This window comes from Gadus macrocephalus, chromosome 14 (assembly GCF_031168955.1).
Source record: "Gadus macrocephalus chromosome 14, ASM3116895v1".
Classification (NCBI taxonomy): Eukaryota; Metazoa; Chordata; class Actinopteri; order Gadiformes; family Gadidae; genus Gadus; species Gadus macrocephalus.
The window spans coordinates 23,857,487-23,882,566 of NC_082395.1; the positions used below are offsets into that span (position 1 = coordinate 23,857,487).

Here is a 25,080-nt window from a genome sequence, read left to right on the forward strand (position 1 = left end):
TTAAGCGGCATACCACGTTATTTGAATGTTGTTAATATTATTATTATCCTTATTTTTATGTTGTTCAGTGGCGTTGGCCTTTTTTTTTTATGTTGTTAAGTGTTATTTTAATGTTGTCAAGTCAGTTATTGAAAGCTATTGCGCAAGGAGAACTTTTACTTTGAAGCCTGCGAAAACCTTGCACCGGAAAAACACAAAGTTTTCTTGTGGTCTTCTTCCGTCGACGAGAAAGAGTCCAGATTATGGAGCGAGTTTTAAATTTCGTTATAATTTCAGTTTAACTTTAAAGTTAAACTTCTCGTCCCAAGGAGGGGCAGGACGCACTGAGCCCGCGGGGGTCCGGGACTCGAACCGACAACTCGGACAAGCGCAGGGTCCGAGCGGCGCTGCTCTGGGCTCTGAACGCAGAAGTTTCTTTCTGAGACATTTCAAAGTTTCAAACTTCTATTGACAGAAAAGTCTGTGATCGCATCCCGCTGGCCGACCCAGCGCCACATCCTTAGCCCTCCACCACTGGGGTCGGATGGTCTGGTCCTCAGGGGGGTCAGGAGACTGGATCTAGAACCAGCAGTATGGACTACGAGTTCATGGAGGCGATCACTTCCAACATGACCGTGAGGAGCGAGAGGAGCTTGGGGCTGCTCACCATAAAGTTTGTGACCCTACTGCAGGAGGCGAAGGACGGGGTTGTGAACCTCAAAGAGGTGAGATCACAAGAACTTCTGCTTCACTTCTGGAGTGCTGCTCCAACAGGTTACAACTCATCCGACCACTGCTGCTAAAACATCAAAAACATGCTAAGTTATCGATCAATATTGCTCTGTTATTTATATTATCTATCTATCTATCTATCTATCTATCTATCTATCTATCTATCTATCTATCTATCTATATATCTATATATTTATGTATGTGTATATATATGTATGTATATGCACGTGTGTATATATGCTTGTATGAGGATGCCTGATAGAGGTCTCCGTGTCTCCAGGCTGCGGACCACTTGGCTGTCAAACAGAAGAGACGCATCTATGACATAACCAACGTTCTGGAGGGAATCGGTCTGATTGAGAAGACCTCGAAGAACAGTGTGCAATGGACGTAAGTCCCCCGTACCCCCCCCCCCCGCCCTGCAGGTGGGGCGGCTCTGTGACACTGTGTGTGTGTGTGTGCGCTCCAGGGGCCTCGGTCTGTCGGGGACTCACCATGACGACAGCAGGCTGATGGTGCTGAAGTCGGAGCTGGAGGAGCTGGAGCTCAGGGAGGCGGTGTTGGACCAGCAGCAGGTCTGGGTGCAGCAGAGCATCCAGAACACCACAGAGGACTCGGAAAACTTCTCATATCTTTGTCCCGCACGGCCAGGGGTCTCATAGGGGTCTCTGGGGAAGCCCCTGTTGTATGCTGCGTTTAGGAGCTTCTCATGTAGGGTTTAACATGTCAACCCGATGACATATCAGAATCATATCAGAATCAGAAATCAGAATCAGAAAGGATTTAATTGCCAAGAAGGGTTTTACACCAACCAGGAATTTGGCTTGGTGAATAAGGTGCATACATTAAGACAATAACAATGAACAATGAACAAACAGTGATATATATGTAACACAATATAAACAAGCAGGGACATAAGTGATCAATTAAAATAGGATAAAATAGAATAAAATAAAAACTAAAGTAAAAGAATATAATATCAACAGGAGTTTCTCATATCCGTGTCATGTATCGCTTTGTGGTATTATGGCTCTGGATGGTGTTTCTGTGCAGTATCTGACCTTAACCCAGACCCACGCTGGCCTATGTGAACCATGAAGACATCTGCGACTGTTTCAATGGTATAATTCCTCTTTTATTAAAACCATTTTATATATATCTTTGTTTCCTGCTTTGTAATTCCTGACCTAGATGGCGTGATCTTCAACCCAGAATCCATCCTAATGCCCTCAGTGTCCAGTTTCTTATCATAATTCGGCGTCTGTTCCGTCGTGTTCCTCCAGGGAACACCCTCCTGGTGGTCCGGGCCCCCCACGGCACCCTGCTGGACGTCCCCATCCCCAAGGCGGTGAGTGCTGCCTGGACACTGGTCCCCACAGAGGAGTCCCCAGACCGTGGTCCCAGGGTGTGGCCACCACAGTGTGTCCCGGCTGGCCCCTGCTTCAGAGTAACCCCTTCCCTCGGCCCCCAGGTGGAGGACTGCGAGGAGCGCTACCAGATCCATCTGAAGAGTGTCAACGGGCCCATCGACGTGCTGCTCATCAACAAGGACCCCGCCGCCCCGGCCCCCGTCACGCTGCCCGTCCCCCCGCCCCGGGACCTCTTCTCCGTCAGCAGGCGGGCCCCTGCCTCCTCTGAGGCCCGACTCAAGCCCAGGCCGGGACGCCCCACCTCGCAGGGCCCGAGGCCGCCGGGGGACGGCCCCCCTGCGGAGGCTGCGTCCAGTCGAGTGGAGTACCAAGAAGGTGAGCTGAGTTAAGACATTATGGGCCCTATCTTGCATCCGGCGCAATTGACTTAATCACTGGTGCATGTGTCGTTGCTAGATGCAACTGGCGCAGAGCGGTCTTTTCCCTCCTGCGCCACGCATCTGTAAATTAGGGAATGATCTTGCGCCCCAAGGGGCGGGTCGGCGAAAGGAGGAGGCGTGTTCTGGTGCAAATGTTCCCTTGTGCTATTTTGACGTTTCATAAACCACTTGCGCGACAAACCAGGAAATACCTGGTTTAAAGTCAGTGGCCCGTTCTTCAGATGCTATTTTAAGGGCGCATGCATAATGTTGCTTGTGCACCTCGCGCATAAGCTTGCTTCTCTCATCTACCTAGCCACACATTCTTGGTCAATTATTTGGGAAAGAACAGCTGATACAGCGGTAATAAGTTGTACTTTTAAATCAATGCATCTGCAAACACCGTACAGCAAACACATATCTTCGTGTACATGCCCATAACTTTTAGGATTGATGAGTATTTGATCGTGAGAAAACATTGTTTTAGTGTTAAAAAGAATGAATAAATGCGGGCGCATGTGTGTGTATGTATAACACACAAGCACACGCGTGTCCATCTGTTTAAACACACGCAAACTAAACACGTAACGCATAATACAGTCCATGGCAATGTATATTAACGGGGGGACACATGCATATTAGGAAAACAAGTCGATAACGATAATGCATACAATACTGATAAGAAACAATGTTTATAATGTATTGCGTGTATCATTAAATATCATTAAATAGAACCACGTTAAATAGGACTCAGTATTTGAAGTTGTGGAAGAAAACCTTATTCCATGTGTGAATTAGGCCATATTATTTGGCCATAAACTGAGCCATTTGAAGTTTGAAATTCATGTGCATCTGTCTCATCGGAGACTGCAGAAGCGCTGTCAAAATATCAACTCGTCAGATTCAAATGCGCTCATGGCCCTTAAAGGGGATGGGAGCTGGCACTCTCATTGGTTTGTTGCACGTTACGCCCAAACCACACCTACGGGTAATTATGCTACTTCAGACCAACCCTTTTTAGATTTGCGCCGGGCGCAAGTCATTTTTCGTGCCGGTAAACTAGCGACATCGCCATAGAACCGCCCACAAAGCTACTTGCGCTTGGAGCTTCTCACTTGCGTTTCAGACCGTTAAAATAGGGCCCTATGTGTTCATCTCTATTTCTGTGGTGTGGTGACTCACTAGACACAGTTCCTGTACCTCCTCTTCCTTCCTTTTTTGACTCTTACTTTAATTATTAAACCCATAACCCTTTTCTCTCTGCAGCCTCAGGTGCAGATCTGATCGCGGACCTCATGACCTCTGAAGGTATGTTCCCTCCCTACTGCTGCTACACTGGGCTGCCTGGCACCACTCACCCTCCTCATCCTCTCTCCTCCACTCACCCTCGCCACCTCTCCTCCACCTCTCTTATCCACCTCTCCTCCACCTCTCCCCAGTGTTCGCCCCCCTGCTGAAGCTGTCTCCTCCTCCCAGCGACCGCGACTACAGCTACAACCTGGACGAGAGCGAAGGCATCTCCGATCTCTTCGATGTCCGCGTCCTCAAAACCTGACTTTGGAGTCCATGTTAATGTCCTCGTGGCCGTGGTAACATGTAACATTGGTTTTGTTCACATGAACTTACTAACATGACACTTGTGTCCCACACTACACCATGTCATCCATAACATTGTATTTGCTTCTAGGTTATGCTAATCCAAATTTATGATTTACACCACATCATCATCGTCAGCATCACCTATATCCTAATTCATATTATTTTTCAAATATGTATGATGCTTGAAATGTTATTGTTTTAACCTAATGCCGATCTTTTTGTCCTCTCTGGTAAATCACTACTGCCTTAAGACAATCTCTTCCGATACGATGGACAGATGGAAATACATTATGAATCCCACGAACGATGCGGGAAACGACCATGTTTTTGCAGGTCAAACTAAACCAAGATAATGGTATTTGCTCTGCGTCTCTTACTGGATTCCCTCCTCTGTCTGCTCTGTGTCTCTTTCCTTGGGCTGAACAGCTCGGTTAGGTGGTAGGATGCAACCCTGAGGAAAATGTTTAAATTAATCCTCGGATCAGGAAACCCAAACCACTCGCTGACGACAGCTTCAGCCTGGTGGGAGCTGGGATGAACAAATAAATGTACTGTTTTACAAATAAAGCCATCCTTTTTTTATGTTCATAAATTCATTTAATTGTTTTTTTACCTCTCTCTCTCGCTCGCTCGCTCGCTCGCACTCTGATGTAGATAGAGCACTGCCATCTATTGGTGCACAAATAGAACTACAGCCATACAAACGAAAGTGTCCGGTCACCGATAACCTCATGATCCCAGTATTCACCTGTTGTTACAGCTTTGTTACGTCTGCTCAGATCAAACCCAATACCGTAGAATAAACACAACTAGGAAGATACGTGCAAAATATCGCTTCGGTTGAAATGTAATTTTTATCGAAAAATATGTAGGCTACTTCTACTATATGCTTATAAAACAAAAAATATAAATGCACAGGAGGCTTAAGCAGTGTGCAAATTAAGGGGGAGCAGGGGGAGCTATAGCTCCCCTAGTGGTGACATGAGCTCCCCTGGAAACATGGTTTGTGAAATTTTGGGGGAGCTCTAAAATATTTATATGATATCCAAATAAATGCTATTTTGGGCATGTCTTTCTAAAAGGTGTAAAATAAGTGAAATAAAATTATATTTTGAGTTTATGATTCATGAAAACAACGTAGCCTAATGCTCGTCATTATTGCCGCTCGAAGCGTGGGGGCGCTGTCTGCAGCCCCACTACCCAATCACACAAGCTTGTTTCAAGCCTCTCCAGGCATTGAGACGTTTGTGTGTTGTTTTATAGCTGTATTATTAATAATAATGGCATTATAATTGTTCATGGTTAGGCTGCCGCTATAGGCTGGCTGCTTGTGTGTTCTGCTCTGAGTTGATTTAATTAAACAGTCAAACGTTACTTTGGTGGTCCGTGGATTATTTAAGGTTGGTCTGAAGCACTCCTTTAAAGGCACCCAGTGCAACTTTCGAGGCTTAAAAATAAACATTCAATTTCTAGTCTTTTTTACACGTAGTAAGTTTCAATAACTCCATACCATTACATACCGACATTTAAGCAGCAAAGATGAGACGTCGTTGTGTGGTGAGAACTGATACAAAATCGATAACAACAATGCCGCCATTTTCTTTATTTTTTGTAACCTACAATAAATAAAGCAGGCTTCCAGTCAATGGAAAAATGGCTTCTCCCCACCGGCGATTGTTGTTGTTTACGATTTTCTATCAGTTCTCACCACACAACGACGTCTCATCTTTGCTCCTTGAATGTCGATATGTAATGGTATGGAGTTATTGAAACTTACTACGTGTAAAAAAGACTAGAAATTGAATGTTTATTTTTCATTGAATGTTTACATAAAGTTGCACTGGGTGCCTTTAACCTTGAGCAACTCTGCAACTTCCAAAAAAATATTTGATTTATTTTACAATTCAAAAATGAACCAAACTTTCTTCAAAATTAAGGAAATTGTACTGGGAAACGAATAAACCATTATAAGTAACGAATTAACTTAATAAGTGATCGAAATACTTTTATCAACCCCCCCCCCCCCCGCCGCCGTCACCCCCCCCCCAGCTCCCCCGGGGACCGTGGTATAATTCGCACACTGGGCTTAAGCAACTCTTAAGGTTAGTGTCTCGTCTACTGCAACCCATCCGAAGGGAAAACCAAATCTTCGCTAAATACATTCCCCGTTAATCACTCAGTTACTGGCACTTAAAACATAAAGGATCACGTGCAAGGATTAAACCAATTCCACAATTATTTGGATGATCATATAAAGAGCCAGAAAATTATAAATCAAATGTATTTTGGGAGTATTCTAGGGCAGGATGGTACTTATACTGTTATTAGTGTCCATGAGGGAGATAATCAAATGAATGCAGTAAATTCAAGACTGCACTTTTTGGAAAATATAACATGATTCCAGAGATCCTCTGCAGTTTCCCTGAGCCCTGAGCACCAACGTCAGGCCTCCAGGTGAGCTTCTGGTCCTGCTGGCGTGGGGCGCCAGAGGAAACATCAGCTTGAGCCACCTGACGGACAGACAGGGTGGGAGAGACGGGAGGCCATCGCAGGTGAGCCTGGTTACCACGGGAAACCATTCTATGACCTATTCTATATTTATCATGTTATCCTCTACATGTTCAGTCAAATACAAAACTATAACAAGGAAAAATTATCTGTGTATCCTGGTTAGAAAATATAATGAATAAAATATCCAGTCATGACCGGCTTATTTTTTCTAATTTTAAGTGGATACATATGACTATATGTTGTATGACTAAATGTATGACTATATATATAAAACTATATAAATACATTAAGCATTATCAATTTAGGATTTTACTAGTGTGAACATTTTCAAAAGCATCATTAGAAAACAAACCGTCTTCTATCAGGTTATTTACATTTATGTTCTGGTTGAGTGTTATCACCAGTTGCATGATTTGGCTCGGGTCGTGTTGTTTGATACGTCCGTGCCAATAAAGCACATTCAATCGAGTTGAAAGAGAGAGGGAAAGCGAGAGTCAGGATCCGGTTCTCTTCGAGTATTCCTGCGGCTAACCGATCCGCGCGCTGAGGGACGGCTGCTCCCAGGACGTCAATAATAGAAGAGGAAGTTATTGTCCCCGCGGGCCACCGTATCACACGCTACAGGAGGGGGGAACAGGGGCCCTTTCAGCAGGGCTCTAGGGTTACTGCCCCCAGACCGCGGGCCCCCCCACACAGAGCCCGCCTGTGTGTCCGGACGGCTGCAGGATGCGGGCGTGAGGAGGTGACAGCTGTCCTGCTGGCCCTCACTGGGCAGGGTAAACTACACCCACTGGTCCCAGTGGAGGACCAGTCTGTAGTGGGGGGAGGGGGTTTCCTGTGTGTGATTAACTTGATCCAGATTCCACCTTGCTGAAGCAGCTGACCTTGGTGACCTCTGGCAGGCCGTGTTCAGCAAAACAAATATAAGATAATGTAATTGGAGGTTTGACTCTAAAGAAATCAGAAGTCTTAATATTTTTTGTCAAATTAATTACATAAGCTGTTATCTGATGCTTTTTAATTTCTTCATCTCTTTTTACAATGTAGGACGGAAAACCGCGGACATAAAACAATGTCCAGGGTCACTCGTGAAACAGGACACCTCTGAAACTCATGAGGCCTTTGAGAAGGTTTACCAAACCCAGAAGACACAGAGGGAGACGGCTGGGCTTGGTGGGAGGGGCAGAGAGAGGAGAGAGAGAGAGCTGTCCTAACGCCGCGAGCCAGGAGCAGCAGCAGAACGCAGGTCAACATGCTGACCGCCCCTCACAGGACCAGTGGAGGAACCCAGCCTCAATAACCGGTGAGCTCCGCTACACATTTACTACATTAGAACAGGGACGTTTAAAACATTCAAACTCTTTGAATGTCTAAACATAATGTCTTTATAAAAGCAGAACATTAGAACTATTTATAATGACTTATTTGAATGGATTCCTTTTTTATGACTTGATAAGATGCACCCTACATTCTGAACTTAATGGGATTCCACTTGTGAGCGAGTGTGTGTGTGTGTCCTCGCTAAGTGCAGGGTCATTAAGGTTTAATCCACCCTCGCCGGTGGGATGCCTTACTCTCACGGTGTCCCTCTCTCTTCACCACAGAGGCACGGCGGCTCCGAACATGTTGTTGTGTCCTCAGTGACAGAACCCCGACTTCAGCGAGTCCAGACGATGTGAGCTGCCTTCAGCACCTTGGCGTGAGTTAGAGATGGCAGAGAACGGGCCGGCCAAGGCCTCCGTGGGGCTCACCTCCGTCACCCTCGCCGTGTGGATCCTTCTGCTGGTCCCAGCGCTGCCGGAGAGGACAGGTGAGCGGACGACACCACGCGGAGGTCTCTACTCTGTGCACCGTGTGTTTGTAACGCCTGGCGCTGCCGTCCTCTTACAGGAGAGTCCAGCGATCCCAGGAGGGAGCTCATCAAGGAGCTGCTGTCAAAGTGGAGCAAGGGAGGCGTCTGGAACACGCCCCAGGCCCCGGGGCCAGGACCGGACCGGGACCCGAAGGTCCTCCACCCCCTGGTGAGGAGCATCATGGGGGGCCTCAAAACCCTCGGGCTCTTCCCCAACAACGACCCGGGCCCCTCATCCCCGAACAGGGCGGTGGACCGCCACCGCCTGTCCAGCTTCCTGTACAACATCTCCCAGTACCTCCAGGAGATGGGCGCGGAGCTGGAGGAGGGCCCGGCCAGCGAGGAGCAGCTGTGGGAGAAGGTCCTGCAGTCCTTCATCCAGTCGGAGGGCAGCGCCGCGCAGAGCCAGTGGAGTGGCCAGGGCCCGCCGCGCCCCAGCGTGCGGCTCCAGGACTGGTTCCTGGCCCTGCGGGGCAGCCCGCACTGGGACTGGGCCCTGGGGCTCCTGGAGAGCCTGATCTCCCTCTCGGAGCGCCAGCCCCATCGGCCCCTCCTGGCCTTCCTGTCCCAGAACTGGCGCACGGTGTCAGCGCTGCTGGACGCCATGCTGCAGGGCCTGGTGAGCGGCAGCTACGGCCAGGCCAGCGCCGCCCTGCAGGGCTTCATCTGCGCGCTGAAGGGCCGCGCCGACTGCTCCTTCAGCGTCAGCTGGCTGCAGCAGCTGCTGCTCTTCCTGGAGGGGCGGAGCTGGAGGCCCGTGGTCAGCGTGCACCCCATGGGGGGGGGGCCCGACAGCCATCGGGCCCCTGCCGCCTCCGGGCGTCTGAGGCCCTTCAGCCTGCCCCCCGAGGCCACGGAGGAGGGGGGCCCCCTGGGCAGCGGCCCCCTGGGGAGCGGCCCCCCTAGTAACGGCTCCCTGGGAGACGTGGAGGAGCTGTGGTCCCTGGCGGAGGACCTGGGCTCCATGCAGAGCTTCCTGCTGAGCGCCCTGTCGCGGTCGGGGGCCGGGGGCCGCGCGGGGCCCCCGGCCGAGAGGAGCCCTGCCCTGGTGGCGCGGCTGGACGGGCTGCGGCGGGGGCTGGTGCACCGCGTGGGCAACACCGTCTACAGGAGCCTGAGGACCAAGGTGTCCCGCGTCACCATGGCGATGCTGGATGACGTCAGCAGCCGGGTGGAGCTCCCGCACGCCAACCCCCAGGGGAAGTGCTCCGTCGGTGAGTGGGCGGGGCTCACCGCGTATCGTTACGGCAACACTAGGAAGGATCAGCGCTCAATGCAACACGAGGCTCGGTTATGTAAAATATAGAATATAATAAACCTCTTGGAGTCGACTGTGGAACGCTCAGGTTGAATTTAAAGAGGCTCTGACCCACTGATACACAATGTGTGAATTCAATTATAACCCACTGTAAGGCACACACTCATACAGCAGTTTAGTCTTAGACAAGAGGATGTGCAACACAAATGGCAGGATTAAAAATAATAATTATTAATCATTTGGCAAAATTATCATTTTACAACCCTTTTCCAGCTAACGAAAGGTCATATGAGTGGTTTGATATCACTAGCATGACGCCGTCCAGTGAAAGGCGCTCCCAGACCCTGGCTCCCTGCTCTAATCTCCTACCTCAGCGAGCCAGTAACACTATCCGCTCCATTGTTAGCACCGCTATGCTGTTACCCCAGACACCGTCCGAGCTGAATGGACCTCCAGGAGATTTTCCATCATTCAGCACTTCACCTGATTGAACAGTGATTCTTCATGTCATAATTTGCTCCTTTCTCTCCAAGGTGACCTGAGACAGCTAATCCTATGGTAAGAAATGATGATCTATGCACATTCTCACTTTATAATATAATATATATAATCTATGATATTATAATATATTATAATATCATATTTTATAACGTATTATTATGTATTATTACTGAAGAGCATGAGGGCAATGATTATTATGCATTTAGTTCTGAATATAAAGTCAGAATTCAGACTTTAAACCCAGAACTCAGAAATAATTCACATGCTTCCCTTATCCTCTTCTGTATATTCTAATAAAATAAATATAACGTAATATAACATAATATAATACAATATATTATAATAATATAATATAGAATTATAATGTTATAATATCAGTGATGCACAGTGCCCCAATGCTTCTGGTTGATGTGAATATGTAATATTATAACCCTAACCCTGTTTCTGTTCCCTGGTGCTCGTGGAGGGGGATCAAACACAACGTGACCTGGAACACCCAGGCTCTGGGCTTCAGCTCCCAGGGGCCCCCCGCCGCCCCCCCATTCCTGTCCTGCCCCGACGTTGAAGACCCCGGCCCCGAGTACTCCGGGCCCCTGGCCCGGCCCCACGCGTCCCTAAGACCCACGCTGCTGTCAAGGAAACACACCCCTCCCATCACCATCTCCCGGAGACAGGGGGACCCCCGGAATGAGGCCCCCCAGAGAGAGGCCCTCGAGCCCCTGTGGCCCCCGGCTGCGGCCCCCCGGAGAGAGGCCCCTGAGCCCCTGCTGTCCTCAGAGATCCTGGAGGCGGCGTGCAACGCCTCCATCCCTGGGCTCACCGGCGTGTCCAACTTCACCGTCTTCCTGTACTGCAACCTGTTCTCCGCGGAGAACAGGTCGGGGGCCGCGGGGCCAGCCGCCGGGGGCCCCGACCTCCACGCCACCTGCTCCGACGCCGCATGGTACCTGTGGGCGGCCGAGGAGGACTTCCTGTGGGTCCACGTCTGCAGCGAGTTCTTCGCCCAGGAGTTCAACAACACGGTCTGCGCCAACTCCTCCTTCTGGCTGCAGAGAGCGCATCAGGTGGGCAGGAAGTCCCTCCCCTCCCTCTTCCTGTTCCTGTTACAGATCAACGTTACCCGCACCTCATGAGGGCCGTCCATAGATGGGTTTAAAGGAACTCATAAGCCGTATTTCTCTCAGACCTTAAAGATATGTAGCGGTAACACTGACTTCAAGTAACACTGACTTTATGAGGTCAGTACCACTGACTTTATGAGGTCAGTACCACTGACTTTATGAGGTCAGTACCACTGACTTTATGAGGTCAGTAACACTGACTTTATGAGGTCAGTACCACTGACTTTTTGAGGTCAGTAACACTGACTTTATGAGGTCAGTAGCACTGACTTTATGAGGTCAGTAACACTGACTTTATGAGGTCAGTACCACTGACTTTATGAGGTCAGTACCACTGACTTTATGAGGTCAGTACCACTGACTTTTTGAGGTCAGTAACACTGACTTTATGAGGTCAGTAACACTGACTTTATGAGGTCAGTAGCACTGACTTTATGAGGTCAGTAACACTGACTTTATGAGGTCAGTACCACTGACTTTATGAGGTCAGTAACACTGACTTTATGAGGTCAGTAACACTGACTTTATGAGGTCAGTAACACTGACTTTATGAGGTCAGTACCACTGACTTTATGAGGTCAGTAACACTGACTTTATGAGGTCAGTAACACTGACTTTATGAGGTCAGTAGCACTGACTTTATGAGGTCAGTAACACTGACTTTATGAGGTCAGTAACACTGACTTTATGAGGTCAGTACCACTGACTTTATGAGGTCAGTAACACTGACTTTATGAGGTCAGTAACACTGACTTTATGAGGTCAGTACCACTGACTTTATGAGGTCAGTACCACTGACTTTATGAGGTCAGTACCACTGACTTTATGAGGTCAGTAACACTGACTTTATGAGGTCAGTACCACTGACTTTAAGAGGTCAGTAGCACTGACTTTATGAGGTCAGTAACACTGACTTTAAGAGGTCAGTACCACTGACTTTAAGAGGTCAGTACCACTGACTTTAAGAGGTCAGTACCACTGACTTTAAGAGGTCAGTAATACTGACTTTAAGAGGTCAGTAACACTGACTTTAAGAGGTCAGTAACACTGACTTCCTGAAGTGGTGACACTGACCTCCTTGATGTCAGTCCTATGCTCTAACCCCGTCCCGTCCTCCAGGCCGCGGCCTCTAAGGACGACCCGTACTTCAACCCTTCCAGCATCAGCCAGCTGTGTGTGGCGCTGTCGGGGGAGCCCGTGAGGAGCACGGCGCCCCCGGACCCCGCCTGCCTGGACGCGCTGGCGTCCCACGCCCTGACCGCGACCGACTTCCACCGCTGCTTCCTGCCCAACGACTCGGCCCTGATCTCCGCGCTGTGCGGCCCCCCCGACCGGGCCCCCGAGGGCGGCTGGGCGGCAGAGTACTGCTCCAAGGCCTCCCCCCCGCTCCGGGCGGGCCCCGGGGACCCCTGCGACTACGGGGCGTGGCAGCCAGAGAGCTTCACCAACGCCTCCCTGCTGGAGAGCTGCGGGGGGCCCCGGGGCCTGAGGGACTACCTCTGTGACCCCGCCTCCCTGCCGCCCCAGGGGCCTGACGAGCCCGACCTCGACGAGCTGTGCGCCGACGGGGCCCCTGAGCCGGAGCCCGGGCCCTGCTTCCTGCAGAGGTTCTTCCAGCTGCTGCCGGCGCCGTACGACTTCGACAGCTCCCAGCTGTGCGCGGACCCCGGGCCCATGCTGCTGGAGGCCCTGGGGCGGCTGAGCGCCTGCCAGCTGGACGAGGGGCCCCGCGGCGGCTGGCTGGGGGCCCTGGGCTACGCGCTGCGCGTGCTGGACTTCATGGTGGGGGTGTCGGCGGGGCTGGAGGAGGGCGAGGGCGAGGCCAGGGCGGGGCTGGCCCAGGCCATCCTGCTCTCCAGCCTCCTGGACAACGCCTCCTTCTGGGGCGCGCTGAGGCCCCAGGCCGCACGCAGCATCCTGCACACGGTGGGGCGCTTCCTCCGCATGGAGCAGGACCCTGCCCTCAAAGAGGACCTGCTGGGCTGCTTCAGCGTAGGGGCAGGACACACACACACACACACACACACACACACACACACACACACACACACACACACACACACACACACACACACACGCACAAACACACACACACACACACACATAGACACACATACACACGCATACACACGCACACGCACACATGCACACACACACACACACACGCACAAACACACATAGACACACATACACACGCATACACACGCACACGCACACATACACAAACGCACACACTTAAACACACACACACACACACACACACACAGACACACACACACACACACACACACACACACACACACACACACACACACACACACACACACACACACACACACACACACACACACACACACACAGGAAGTCCTGAGCTAAATGATGCTTGATAGTGATCAGTGCCTGCTGTCCCACCAGCCTCTGCTGTGGGAGCTGATCCAGAGAGAGGACAACTCCTCGTCGCTGCGCGTCCTTATGCAGGTCCGTCGCTGCGCTCAACCCCCCCCCACCGTTCCCACCGCAGACTGCTGAACGTGGTTCTGATGACGTGTTGAATCCCTCCAGGAGTACCTCCAGATGCCCAGGGAGAGCATCCGCACGCTGGTGATGTCTGCGGAGAAGGACGCTGTGAAGAGGTTCCTCTCCCACGTGCATCAGAGCTGGGACCAGCTCCACGTTGAAACCACGCAGGTTTGATCGCCTTCCCTCCTTCAGCGCCCTGGAGAACATGAACTCTGAGGCTGAGAGACTGATGCTGCCTGTGTGTTCTGAGCTCTGAGACTGAATGACTGGGACGCTGCCTGTTCGTTCTGATTCCAGCTGGTTTTCCTCCTCTCCTAAGGCGTCCCAGCAGGAGCTCCAGGCAATGGAGTCCATGACCGCCGCCTTCATCCACAAGTTCCCGCGCGTGACTCCTGAGCTCTTCCTTGACCTGTCGCAGTTCATTCCTTTCATGTCCGTCTCCGACATCCTGACCTTCCCCGCTTCGCTTATCGTCAACGACAGCGTGTGAGTTATGAGGCCGTGGATCTGATTTAATCTCCCCGTGAGCGCATACTCTGAGGGTCTCTGACCGGTGGCTCCTTCTGAAGGTTGATGGCTATCCGCGACCACAGCGCAGAGATGCGTCCGGACCAGAAGCAGGCGTTCGTCAAGCGGCTGCTGCAGTCCAGCGTTCTGGGGGACGTCCCCACCTGGCCCCCCTACTTCCTCAGCTCGCTGCTCCCGCTGCTGCCACACCTCCCAGTCCACCGCTTCCAGCAGCTCACCTCCCAGCAGGTCTGTGGGCCACAGGGGGGGGCGATGACGGGGTGAAGGAGTGAGTGTGATGGCGGGGTGAAGGAGTGAGTGTGATGAGGCGGTGAAGGAGTGAGTGTGATGAGGCGGTGAAGGAGTGAGTGTGATGAGGGGGTTAGTCGTTTTGAGTCCAAGTCATGTTGTGTTCTGTGATCTCCTCTCCTTAGGGGGGGGGGTTATGACGTGTTCTGTGTTCCTCCCACAGCTGGCTCCTCTGGTGGAGCTGCTGGCCAACAGCAGCCTGGACGGCACCAGGGGGCGCCACGTTCTGCGGACCCTCCTGCACCGCAGGAAGAACCTGACCGGGGACCACCTGCTGAGGTACCGACCCCCTCACGCCCCCTGCCTTTATATGGTCACATGGTTCCAGGTTAGGGGCGGAGCTATGCTGTGTGTCATAGAACATGCCCCCTGCCTTTATATGGTCACTTGGTTCAAAGTTAGGGGCGGAGCTATGCTGTGTGTCATAGAACAGCGGACTCTACCTTTACCCCGCCGTGTGGTTCCAGGTTGGGGGGGCTGGCGTGCTACCTGGACCCGGCCGACCTGGGGCCCCTCCTCCAGGGGCCCCTGCTCCAGCCCCGGTCCGCTGGCCTCTGGCAGCAGCTGGCCCGCTGCGTGTCAGAGGGCCACCTCAGCCCCGCCGGCCGGGTGAGAGCTCACACCCCCCGCCCCCCCACCGAGGGGCCCCTCTGAATTATGGATGTGTGCTGTGTCGGAGTGCATGCATATGTATGGATGTGCGTGTGTGTGTGCATATGTTTGTGCATGACTGTGTGGGTGTGTTGGTGTTTGTGAGTGTGTGTGTGAAATCCATGTGTGAATAGGCCTCAGTGCATGTGTGTGTGTATTTGTGAGTGTTGTGTGTGTGTGTGTGGGTGTGTGTTTGTGTGTGTGTGTGTGGTATGTGTGTAAGGGTATCGATGTATGTGTGCTTGGGTCTCAACGCCTGTGAATGAGTGTGTGTGTTTCTTTGTTTGTGGATACGTACATCTGTGAATCGGTCTCAAAACGTGTGTGTGTGCGTTTGTGTGTGTGTGTGCGCCCCTCTGTGTGTGTGTGTGTGTGTGTCTGTGTGTGTGTGAGCGTGTGTGTGTGTGTGTGTGTATGTGTGCGTGCGCCCCTCTGTGTGTGTATGTGTGTTTGTGTGTGTGTGTGTGTGTGTGTATGTGTGCGCGCGCCCCTCTGTGTGTGTGTGTGTGTGTGTGTGTGTGTGTGTGTGTGTGTGTGTGTGTGTGTGTGTGTGTGTGTGTGTGTGTGTGTGTGTGTGTGTGTGTAGCTCTCCACCTTGCTGCTCCCTGCAGTAGCCGCTCTGGACTCCAGCCTCCTGTCCCGTGAGGAGCTGTCAGCGCTCAGCGGCCTGCTGCCCCGGCTCGGGGCCTCCTTCCTGGAGCCGCTGACCACCCCCCGGCTCCTGGAGCTCCTGACAGCCCCGGGGGTCCCCAGCTACCCCCCCGCTCAGGTCAGAGACCCACTAAACCATAGCTCTGTAGAGAAGAGCTCCACTCTGTTCTTAAACCTCTTCTTGACCTCTCTGCAGGCGTCTCTGCTGCTCTCGAGGATCTCAGAGGACACCAAGGTATGAACACATTAAAACACACACCTTCAGCCATTCAGCACCGTATGTGTTGTCCCTTCCTGGTGGCTGAGCGGGTGTGCTCCTCAGATCACCATGGAGACGCTGTGCCGGCTGAAGCCCCTCCTCCCCGGCCTGTCCCTGGCCGTGCTGCGGGCCCTGGGCTGGTCTGAGATCAGCTCCGGGGCCTCCTGCCAGTGCTGGAGCAGCCTGGGGTCTGGTCTGAGAGCCGGCCAGAGAGCCATGGTGTTCGACGCTCTGCAGGAGGTACGCCCCCCCCCCCCTCACTGATCCCTGATCCTGGGTCTGTTCTGTGAGGTCTTGGAGGCCAATGCCCACTGGCTGATCAAACACACATCAGCCTCTTACAATCCTCTGAACCCTGTTGATGACCCCAAACCCAACAGAGCCCGTCTGTCTCCGTGTGCTTCTCCTTGTGGCTCTTTCTCCTGTGTGTCCCCCGACAGGCGCTGCTGAGCGGGGGGGTGATGAACACCTCGCTGGGGGCCCCGTGCCTCGGGCCCTTCGTCCCGCTGAGGAGGTTGATGGAGCTGGTGGAGGGGGAGGCGGTCCTGGAGGACCTGCGCCCCTACAGGGAGGTCCACTGGCTCCCCCAGCAGGTGAGCGGTGAGCAGGGACGGCCCGCCAGGGCCTGTCTGTGGTACACCAGGACCTGTCTGTGGTACACCAGGGCCTGTCTGTGGTACACCAGGACCTGTCTGTGGTACACCAGGACCTGTCTGTGGTACACCAGGACCTGTCTGTGGTACACCAGGACCTGTCTGTGGTACACCAGGACCTGTCTGTGATACACCAGGGCCTCTCTGTGATACACCAGGGCCTGTCTGTGATACACCAGGGCCTGTCTGTGGTGTACCACCAGGACCCTGGTACACCACAGACAGGTTCCGGTCCGCCTGTAGACCAGGTGCTGGTGAGGTCCAGACTCCCATTCAGCGGCAGCTCATTGGCTATGCTTCAAGCGAGACGTTGAGGATATGAACACGCAGCACGCATCAATCACCATCACGCTAATTAGTTTGGATGTGGTACAATATCGTCCCACACGTCGTTATGAATTAGTAATGGCCGCTTCAAAGCCATTTTGTCACAGCCAGGGCGGGCTGCCTGATGGAATAGCATAGCACCCGGACCACATTCATCCTGTCACCAAGGAGGAATAGCGCTTTGTTCCCTTTAGAGTTTCCTTTGTGTTCACTATTGTTCGCTGTTGTTATAATAAGAAGCTAATTAGCAGTTCTTTCATTTTTCTGGATGCTATTATAGCTCGCTTTCATGCGGGGAAAGGTTTTGAATGTCATGACATTTTGAGATAATCATGAACATAATAAGTGCAATTTGGAGGTCAGCGTCTAGGATGATTCTGAAGACTTTTCATTTGTGATTTCTTCAGAAAAATTCACAGGTTTCGGGTTATAACATTTAAAAGTCGCTTGGATCTTTTAAAGAAGGGCGAACGCAAACGACCTGTTGCCAGGACTACAACAGCCCATAGCTACAAATGATGCTCGGGAAGACAGAGTGACCTTTATTTCTTAATTATGAAGCTGATCAAAGGGTTATATTTGTATTTCTTTAATAGGCCCAACTGCTGTTCAAGAAGATCCAAGAAGTTAAAAACATCAGCAGAGAATTGGTTCAGTAAGAATAAACCCCTTTCCATCCTCTGTTCAATCCAAACCATCCATCATACGATCAAAACATGTCATGTCTTTTGGTTGTAGGGATCTAGGTCACATGACCGGTGGAATGAGCTGTGATTGGCTTAGGCTTTGGAACAATGACACAGACTTTTCAAAGTTAGTTAAGTTGGTCAGTGATCTTCCTGAAATTATAAGACCGGCTCTGGTGAGTAAAAAAAGTTACACCCAAACCCATACACATCGAATATATGCATACATTTACATTATGTATAAATATAATTCAATCTCATAAAATAAATGCTGAGCATTTCTATTTAACTCAAATATTATTACAAATAATTCATTCATGTATGTGTTTATTATTCCACCAGAGGAAATGTATCGTGGAAGAGCTGAGAATCCACCCGGAGATCAGCCTGGATGATCTCCACCCCTGGTTCGCTGCAGCGTTACCGTAAGAATACTTATCATAATATATTCATATTCACCAGCAACGATTGATCCTTTATGCATAAGCCCTGATCCTACCTGTGTGTCCCCGTGGTCTGACCTCTGAACGGACGAGTCTTCTGTTCCAGCGTCACCATGGCCGAGCGGCTCTCCAACACGTCTCTGACCCGGATCCTGGTCCTGCTCAGGAGGAACCTCCCGGCGTTCCTGACGCTCCCGCGCTACAAGCAGATGCACCTAGCCGAGCGGGCCCTGACCGTCCTGGTACTGACTCAACAACACACTGCATTACAGACACTCTGGATTGGTACTGACACAGTAGAGACACTCTGTTCTGGTACTGACACAGTAGAGACCCTCTGTCCTGGTGCTGAACACAGTAGAGACACTCTGTTCTGGTACTGACACAGTAGAGACACTCTGTCCTGGTGCTGAACACAGTAGAGACACTCTGTTCTGGTACTGACACAGTAGAGACCCTCTGTCCTGGTGCTGAACACAGTAGAGACACTCTGTATTGGTACTGAACACACAGAGACACCCTGTCCTGGTACTAAACACACAGCAAAAGAGACACTATTAGTCTACCAATAGTGGCTCTGTGACAGTCATAGAGTGAGGAGCGTAACTAGACCCTAAACCGTACCTACTGTCCTCTAAGCATCATCAGGGCAGAAGAGAAGACAGAACCCAGATCACAATGGTCCTGTGAGGTTCTGCCCCCGTCCCACCACAGGTCTGTCTGTGTCTCTGCAGGCTTCCCCCAGGGCCCTAGCTGAAGGGGCCCTCGAGGGGGACAGCCTGGACCTGCTGGGGCCCCTGGTCCCCTTCCTGGAGCGGGGGACTCTGGCCCTGGTGGACCGCGAGGCCCTCATCGTGCGGCTGGACGACCTGAGGGGCTACTGCTGGCCCAGTGACCCCCTGGGGGGCCTGGGGCCCCTGCTGGGAGAGAGGACCCTGCTGGGGTACTGGACCGGGGGGCAGGGGGGGTATCTCAGGCTGCCACATTATAAAGTACCACTATAGGGTCTACTTCCTGTTTATAAAGCACCACTAGAGGATCTACTTCCTGTTTATAAAGCACTACTAGAGACTACTTCCTGTTCTAGTGGTGTTTACGCTTCTATGACCTTCAATGTATTCCCCATCTGAATTTCACCGTACGGCAGACTGTACTGCAGCAGTATAACAACGTTCTAGAAGCAGTTCAGTGAATGGATGATCTCCAGATGAATCCTCTGGTTTCTGAGGGAGCAGCCGACCAGTGGCCGTTCCCCACCAGACATCCTCATGTGCTGCGTTACTGATTGAGCCTCACTGTGCTGTTCCCCAGGGAGCCGTCCAAGTGGGAGGTCCAGGACGTGGAACATCTAGGACGGCTGGTCCTCACACTGTCGGCCAAGCAGATCAACTCTATCCCCCTGGTGAGGAGCTGCTGGAGTACACACACTCACACACAGTCACACACACACACACACACACACACTCGCTCACGCACTGTCACACACACACTCACACACACACACACACACACACACACACACACACACACACACACACACACACACACACACACACACACACACACACACACACACACACACACACACACACACACACACACACACACACACACACACACACACACACACACACACACACACTTTGAACCTTTCTGCCTATCTCCTGTGTTAAGCTCTATCATGGCTGACCAGGCTTCTCAGTGAATGCTCAACCTGTCTCGTGCTGTGTGGGGTGTCCCGGTCAGGCCGTGCTGACCCGGGACGCGGTGGAGCAGGTGCTGGTGGCGCAGCGGCGCTGGGAGGAGACGAGGGCGGGCCGGGCCTGTGATGCCCACTGCACGGACCCCCGTCGACGGGCAGAGCTCACGGACGGCCTGCTGCGAGGGATCGTCAGGCCACGGAGCAGGAGAGCCAAAGGTCTCTGTCATTGGAGCTCGTAGTACTACTGATGTTCTGGTAACCATGGACACCACATGTCTGAACCCACATGTCTGAACCCACATGTCTGAACCCACATTTCTGAACCCACATGTCTGCGGCCTGGTGTAGATCCTGCTTTAGCCACTGGGGGGCGGCATGTGGCTCAGGAGGTAGAGCGGGGTGGCCTGGGTAACCTGAAGGTTGCTAGTTCGATCCCCGGCTCCTCCTAGCGTGAGTGTCCAGGTGTCCCTGAGCTGGACACCTCACCCTGACTGCTCCTGACGAGCTGGCTTTCGCCTTGCGTGGCTGAGTCCGCCGGCGGGGTGTGAATGTGTGCATGAATGGGTGAATGTGAGGCAGCATTGTAAAGCGCTTTGAGCGGCCGCTGGTTTGTAAGGCGCTGTATAGATGCAGTCCGTTCACCGTTCACTGTTGGTCCCTGATGAGCAGCAGACTGCCTCCACAGTCAGAGCTCCGGCCCTCAGTACCAGTGTGTCACCGTGCTCCTGTTCCCCAGTCCCGGTCCCAAGCTGTGCGGACATCAGAGGGACCACTCCCTCCGCCTGGACGGCCAATCAGCTGAGCCGAATGACTCCGGAGGATCTGAGGCTGTGTGTGGACGTGATTGGTCAGGACAAGTCCCTGAGCCCGGAGCAACGCCGGGCTCTGTGGTTAAAGTACCGACAGGTGAGTGGGGGCGGGGCTACGGACAGGTGGGTGGGTGGGGGGCGCTGTGGTTAAAGTACAGACAGGTGAGGGGGGGTGGGGCTACAGACAGGTGGGTGGGTGGGGGGCGCTGTGGTTAAAGTACCGACAGGTGAGTGGGGGTGGGGCTACAGACAGGTGGGTGGGTGGGGGGGGCTGTGGTTAAAGTACAGAAAGGTGAGGGGGGGTGGGGCTACAGACAGGTGGGTGTGGTTAAATTCAGACAGGTCTGTGGGGGCGGGGGGGGGGGGGGGGTCTGTGGTCACGTCAGCCTTCCAGGGACACATAGCTGGATCCGATACTGTTTTCTTAATAAAACGTCATGTTGGGTGACAGAGTATTGATCTGACCTTTCTTACACTTGTTGTGTTGACAAATATATTGAGCAGCCGGTGGCTCCAGACCTGACGCTAACTGAACATGGTGGACTTTGAATCCTCGGCCAACACATCTGATCAATACTTGACCCCGAATCAATGGGCTGTAATCATGTTGGCACCTGGAGCCCCCCCACACACACACACACACACACACACACACACACACGCACACACAGACACACAGATACACACACGCACACACACACGCACACACACATGCAAACAGACACAAACACATACAAACAGAGAGACAGAATGAACCCCCGTGTTCTGAGTGAGCCTCCCCGTCTCTCCTCCAGGTCTTGGGTCCAGCGAGGGAGCTGAGCGTGGAGCAGCTCCTGCTGCTGGGCGCGGTGGTCACCGAGATGGGCGAGAGGGAGCTGCAGGAGGCAGAGCTCGCCCAGCCGGGGGTCCTGGAGCAGCTGGGGGTCCTTGGGGCCTGGAGCCCTCAGAAGGTAGCGGGGGGGACGGGGACGGGGCCTGGAGTAGGGCTGGGTGATTTGGCCAAAAAATACCCACTCATGCCTCAGTTTAAGATGTTGGAATAAATGTGTTGTGCTGCTGCTTTTGGTTTGGCACAGACTTCAGGCAAGCTCTACACACTTTATTCAGCTCATGCTGCCATGTTGATATTTTACTCTTTTATTATTTTATGTTTTTAAATATATATATGTATTTTTTTTTGATTGATTTGCTTCTTTAAAAATATCCTAAACCATAAATTGAATTACGATTAAAAATCGATTAATCGCCCAGGTCTAGCCTGGAGCCCCAGAAGGTGAGCGAGGCGGGGGAGGGGACAGGGGCGGGCTGGGGGGGGGGGGGGGTGCCTGCAGGGGCGGGGCCTGCAGGACATCAGGCTGACAGTTGTCTCGTCCTATCAGATGAGGGCGGTGGTCGTGAGTGTCCTGAGGAAGCGGCGACAGAGGGTGGAGCAGCTGACGGCGCCGGACCTGGCGTCGCTCGGGGGGCTGGTCTGCGGCCTGCACCCCCCCGAGATCAATCGGATCGACGCCTACAATCTCAGGTGAGGGACCCCCCCCTCAGTAGAGGGACCCCCCCTGAAGGCTTCTTGAGCAGCGAGGAACAGTTAACACACGGTGGGGGCCAGAGCTCATCTGCGATGGCTCCCGGGGCCAGGGGTCGTTAGGAGTCGTGTGTGTCGGTTAATTAACCCCCGGGCCTCATTCATCGCTCACGCTAATGAGCAGATGTAAGAATGAATTCCCAAGCGAGCAAAGTACTGATCTTCTTTAGAGGGTGCTGTGCAGATCGCTCATTCTAACCGCTCGTTACCGTTGCAACTAACGGATTGAATGTCCCAGCTAGAGAAAGCGCCTGTACTCCCTCAGAGCGTAACGTGTGTTGAACCGGCAGCCTGGCTGTCCTGTTCCTGCGGGAGGCGGTGCTGCCTTGCTCAGAGGAGCAGCTTCAGGCCCTGACCGGGCGGCTGTCCCGGCCCGAGGCCTTCGGGGCGGTGTCCGGCTGGGGGCCCGAGGTGTTCACCGAGATCGGGACGTTGGCAGGTAGGCCGGGTGCCGGGGGGAGGAGCTTGGGGGGGGGGGGTGTTGGATGGGCTGCGTGGTGACTCTCTCTGTGTGTGTTGGGGTCAGCGGGGCTGCAGGACATGGCACTGTCCTCCCTGGTAAGAGAGCAGATAGAGGGTCTCACACTGGAAGCCATTCCCCTGATCCCCCCCAAGAAGATGGCGGTAAGACCCTGTATGGATACCACCAATATTCAGGTTGAAACAAAAACAAAGCGCCTCATGCGGTACACAAAGGGCCTCCCAACATACGTCTACCTTTTCATATGCTATAGCTTTGCCAGTACGGTCGCGGCTTCCCGTAAGAAAAGGTTCTCTGCATCTTTCTCGTATATCGCATCATCTCTCCCCGTCTTCGTTTAATGCGCCTGCATCACCTTCTCTCCCATGATGGTCAGCACCTCGCCGTTTTCACTGTTTTATCTGGTTATCACTGGTTATCACTTGCTTGCTACATCCTATATAATCCAGATAACCCAACAGACACACGCAGGCACGCACAACCAGGTCACTATTATTATATACTATTATTAGCGCTAAATAAAAAAAAACATTTATTATTATTATTATTATTACTATTCAGTGCATGAATTTGAGGAAAATAGTGAAATGGCAATTATAAAAACAACAATAGTAGGCTATACAATAGTATTGCGTAGACTTCATGAACACTTCTTCAGCTATAACTACTCATGATGATATTGCTGCGTTGTCTCTGTCTAGACAACGCAGCCACACCTCTACCCAAGCCTTTACATCAAAATGAAACCACCAATGTGTGTAGGGTCCGGGAGGGTAAATTGGGGTGCTAGCTCAAGCCGGCAATTTACCTCGGGCAGTTTAAACGCGCGGACCATACCGGGATAAAGACATGCATAAGACGGGCATATTTGGAAGTGTAAAAAACATATTTTGAAACAGATCTGTTTGCATATGTATAGAGATCATGACCCCCTCTGCTCTGCAGGTGGTCCTGAGCGCGGCCCAGCTGTCCTGGCTGAGCGGGGAGCAGGCCTGGGCCGTGACCCCGGAGCAGTGGGCGGAGCTGGACGGCCGGCAGCGCCACGCCCTGGGCCTGGCCCAGTACGAGGGGGACGTGCTGCTGGAGATGAGAGGTGAGGGGGGGCGGGGGGGCGGGGCCTCTTCAGGACCACGGCGCGGCCAGACCCTCTGGGGGCTGAGAGGGGACACACACACACACACTGGGCTCCATGTGGGTGCTGCAGTCTGAGGCCGTGATTGTGTTGTGTTGATGATGTTGTGTTGTGTTGATGTAATGTATTGATGGTGTTGCGTGGTTGCATTGATGATGTTGTGTTGTTGTATTGATGATGTTGTGTTGTTGTATTAATGTTGTTGTATTGATGATGTTGGGTAGTTGTGTTGTTGTATTAATGGTGTTGTGTTGTTGTATTCTATTGATGATGTTGTGTTATTGTATTGATGATGTTGTGTTGTGTTGTTGCATTGATGATGCTGTGTTGTTGTATTTTATTGATGTTGTGTTGTCTTGATGTTGTGTTGTTGTATTGTATTGATGTTGAGTTGTTGTATTGTATTGATGTTGTGTTGTTGTATTGTATTGATGTTGTGTGGTTGTGTTGTTGTATTTTAATGATGTTGTGTGGTTATGTTGTTTTGATGATGTTGTTTTGTAGTGTTGCTTGATGATGTTGTGTTGTTGTATTAATATTGTTGTTTGTCCACAGGGAGGAACGGGGCTCCGGCCTCCAGATCAGCAGACAGACTCGCCCGTTGTTTCCTGGCTGCATGGATTCTGCTACGGCTAATAGATTAACTTCCTCCAGCACATTTGTATTTATTTGTCCCTTGACTCCATATATCATTGTCCCATTTGTAATTTGAATAAAGATTTTGTTTTGAACAGTGTCATACCTATGGTTCTTTTTAAAATCTTTATGGAATTCCCTGGTGTTATATATTATTGCTAGTAAGCCTACAGGCTATTTCTTATCACATAAACAACATACTGTACAGCAGATATCGAAATAGTACTTTTTGGTGGTTGACCAGGTGCCCTTGATGAATACTTCTGCATAAAGATATGGTGTTTTCAAACTAACTTAAAATAGGTCAAATAGATCAACCAAAACTACGATTTGTTTAATAATGTTTATAGGCAATCAGACGCTGTCACGCTGAACCTCAGGATAAACAGG

The 25,080-nt window shown here is 51.8% G+C and overlaps 2 protein-coding genes across 2 annotated transcripts; both read left to right on the top strand.

Moving 5' to 3' along the window:
* Positions 1–178: 178 nt before the first annotated feature.
* On the top strand, positions 179–4,691 carry LOC132471976 (transcription factor E2F5-like). The gene is made up of 8 exons (XM_060071353.1): positions 179–704; positions 992–1,101; positions 1,181–1,338; positions 1,788–1,832; positions 1,995–2,059; positions 2,183–2,451; positions 3,765–3,808; positions 3,940–4,691. Exons 1-8 carry the CDS (start codon positions 573–575, stop codon positions 4,053–4,055), a joined length of 939 nt encoding a protein of 312 aa, XP_059927336.1. The 5' UTR covers positions 179–572; the 3' UTR covers positions 4,056–4,691.
* Positions 4,692–7,077: 2,386 nt separating this feature from the next.
* Positions 7,078–24,785, top strand: LOC132471964 (stereocilin). Its single transcript, XM_060071336.1, has 31 exons — positions 7,078–7,543; positions 7,658–7,913; positions 8,215–8,420; positions 8,501–9,676; positions 10,254–10,278; positions 10,688–11,285; positions 12,462–13,334; positions 13,758–13,820; positions 13,905–14,030; positions 14,182–14,348; positions 14,432–14,618; positions 14,842–14,957; positions 15,146–15,287; positions 15,916–16,098; positions 16,177–16,215; positions 16,303–16,479; positions 16,680–16,832; positions 17,816–17,874; positions 17,958–18,081; positions 18,248–18,330; positions 18,455–18,590; positions 19,083–19,291; positions 19,660–19,750; positions 20,095–20,266; positions 20,787–20,956; positions 21,654–21,809; positions 22,239–22,381; positions 22,732–22,880; positions 22,968–23,065; positions 23,868–24,015; positions 24,610–24,785. The coding sequence occupies exons 3-31, from the start codon at positions 8,321–8,323 to the stop codon at positions 24,696–24,698; spliced, it is 5,952 nt and encodes a 1,983-aa protein (XP_059927319.1). The 5' UTR covers positions 7,078–7,543; positions 7,658–7,913; positions 8,215–8,320; the 3' UTR covers positions 24,699–24,785.
* The last annotated feature ends 295 nt before the right edge of the window (positions 24,786–25,080 follow it).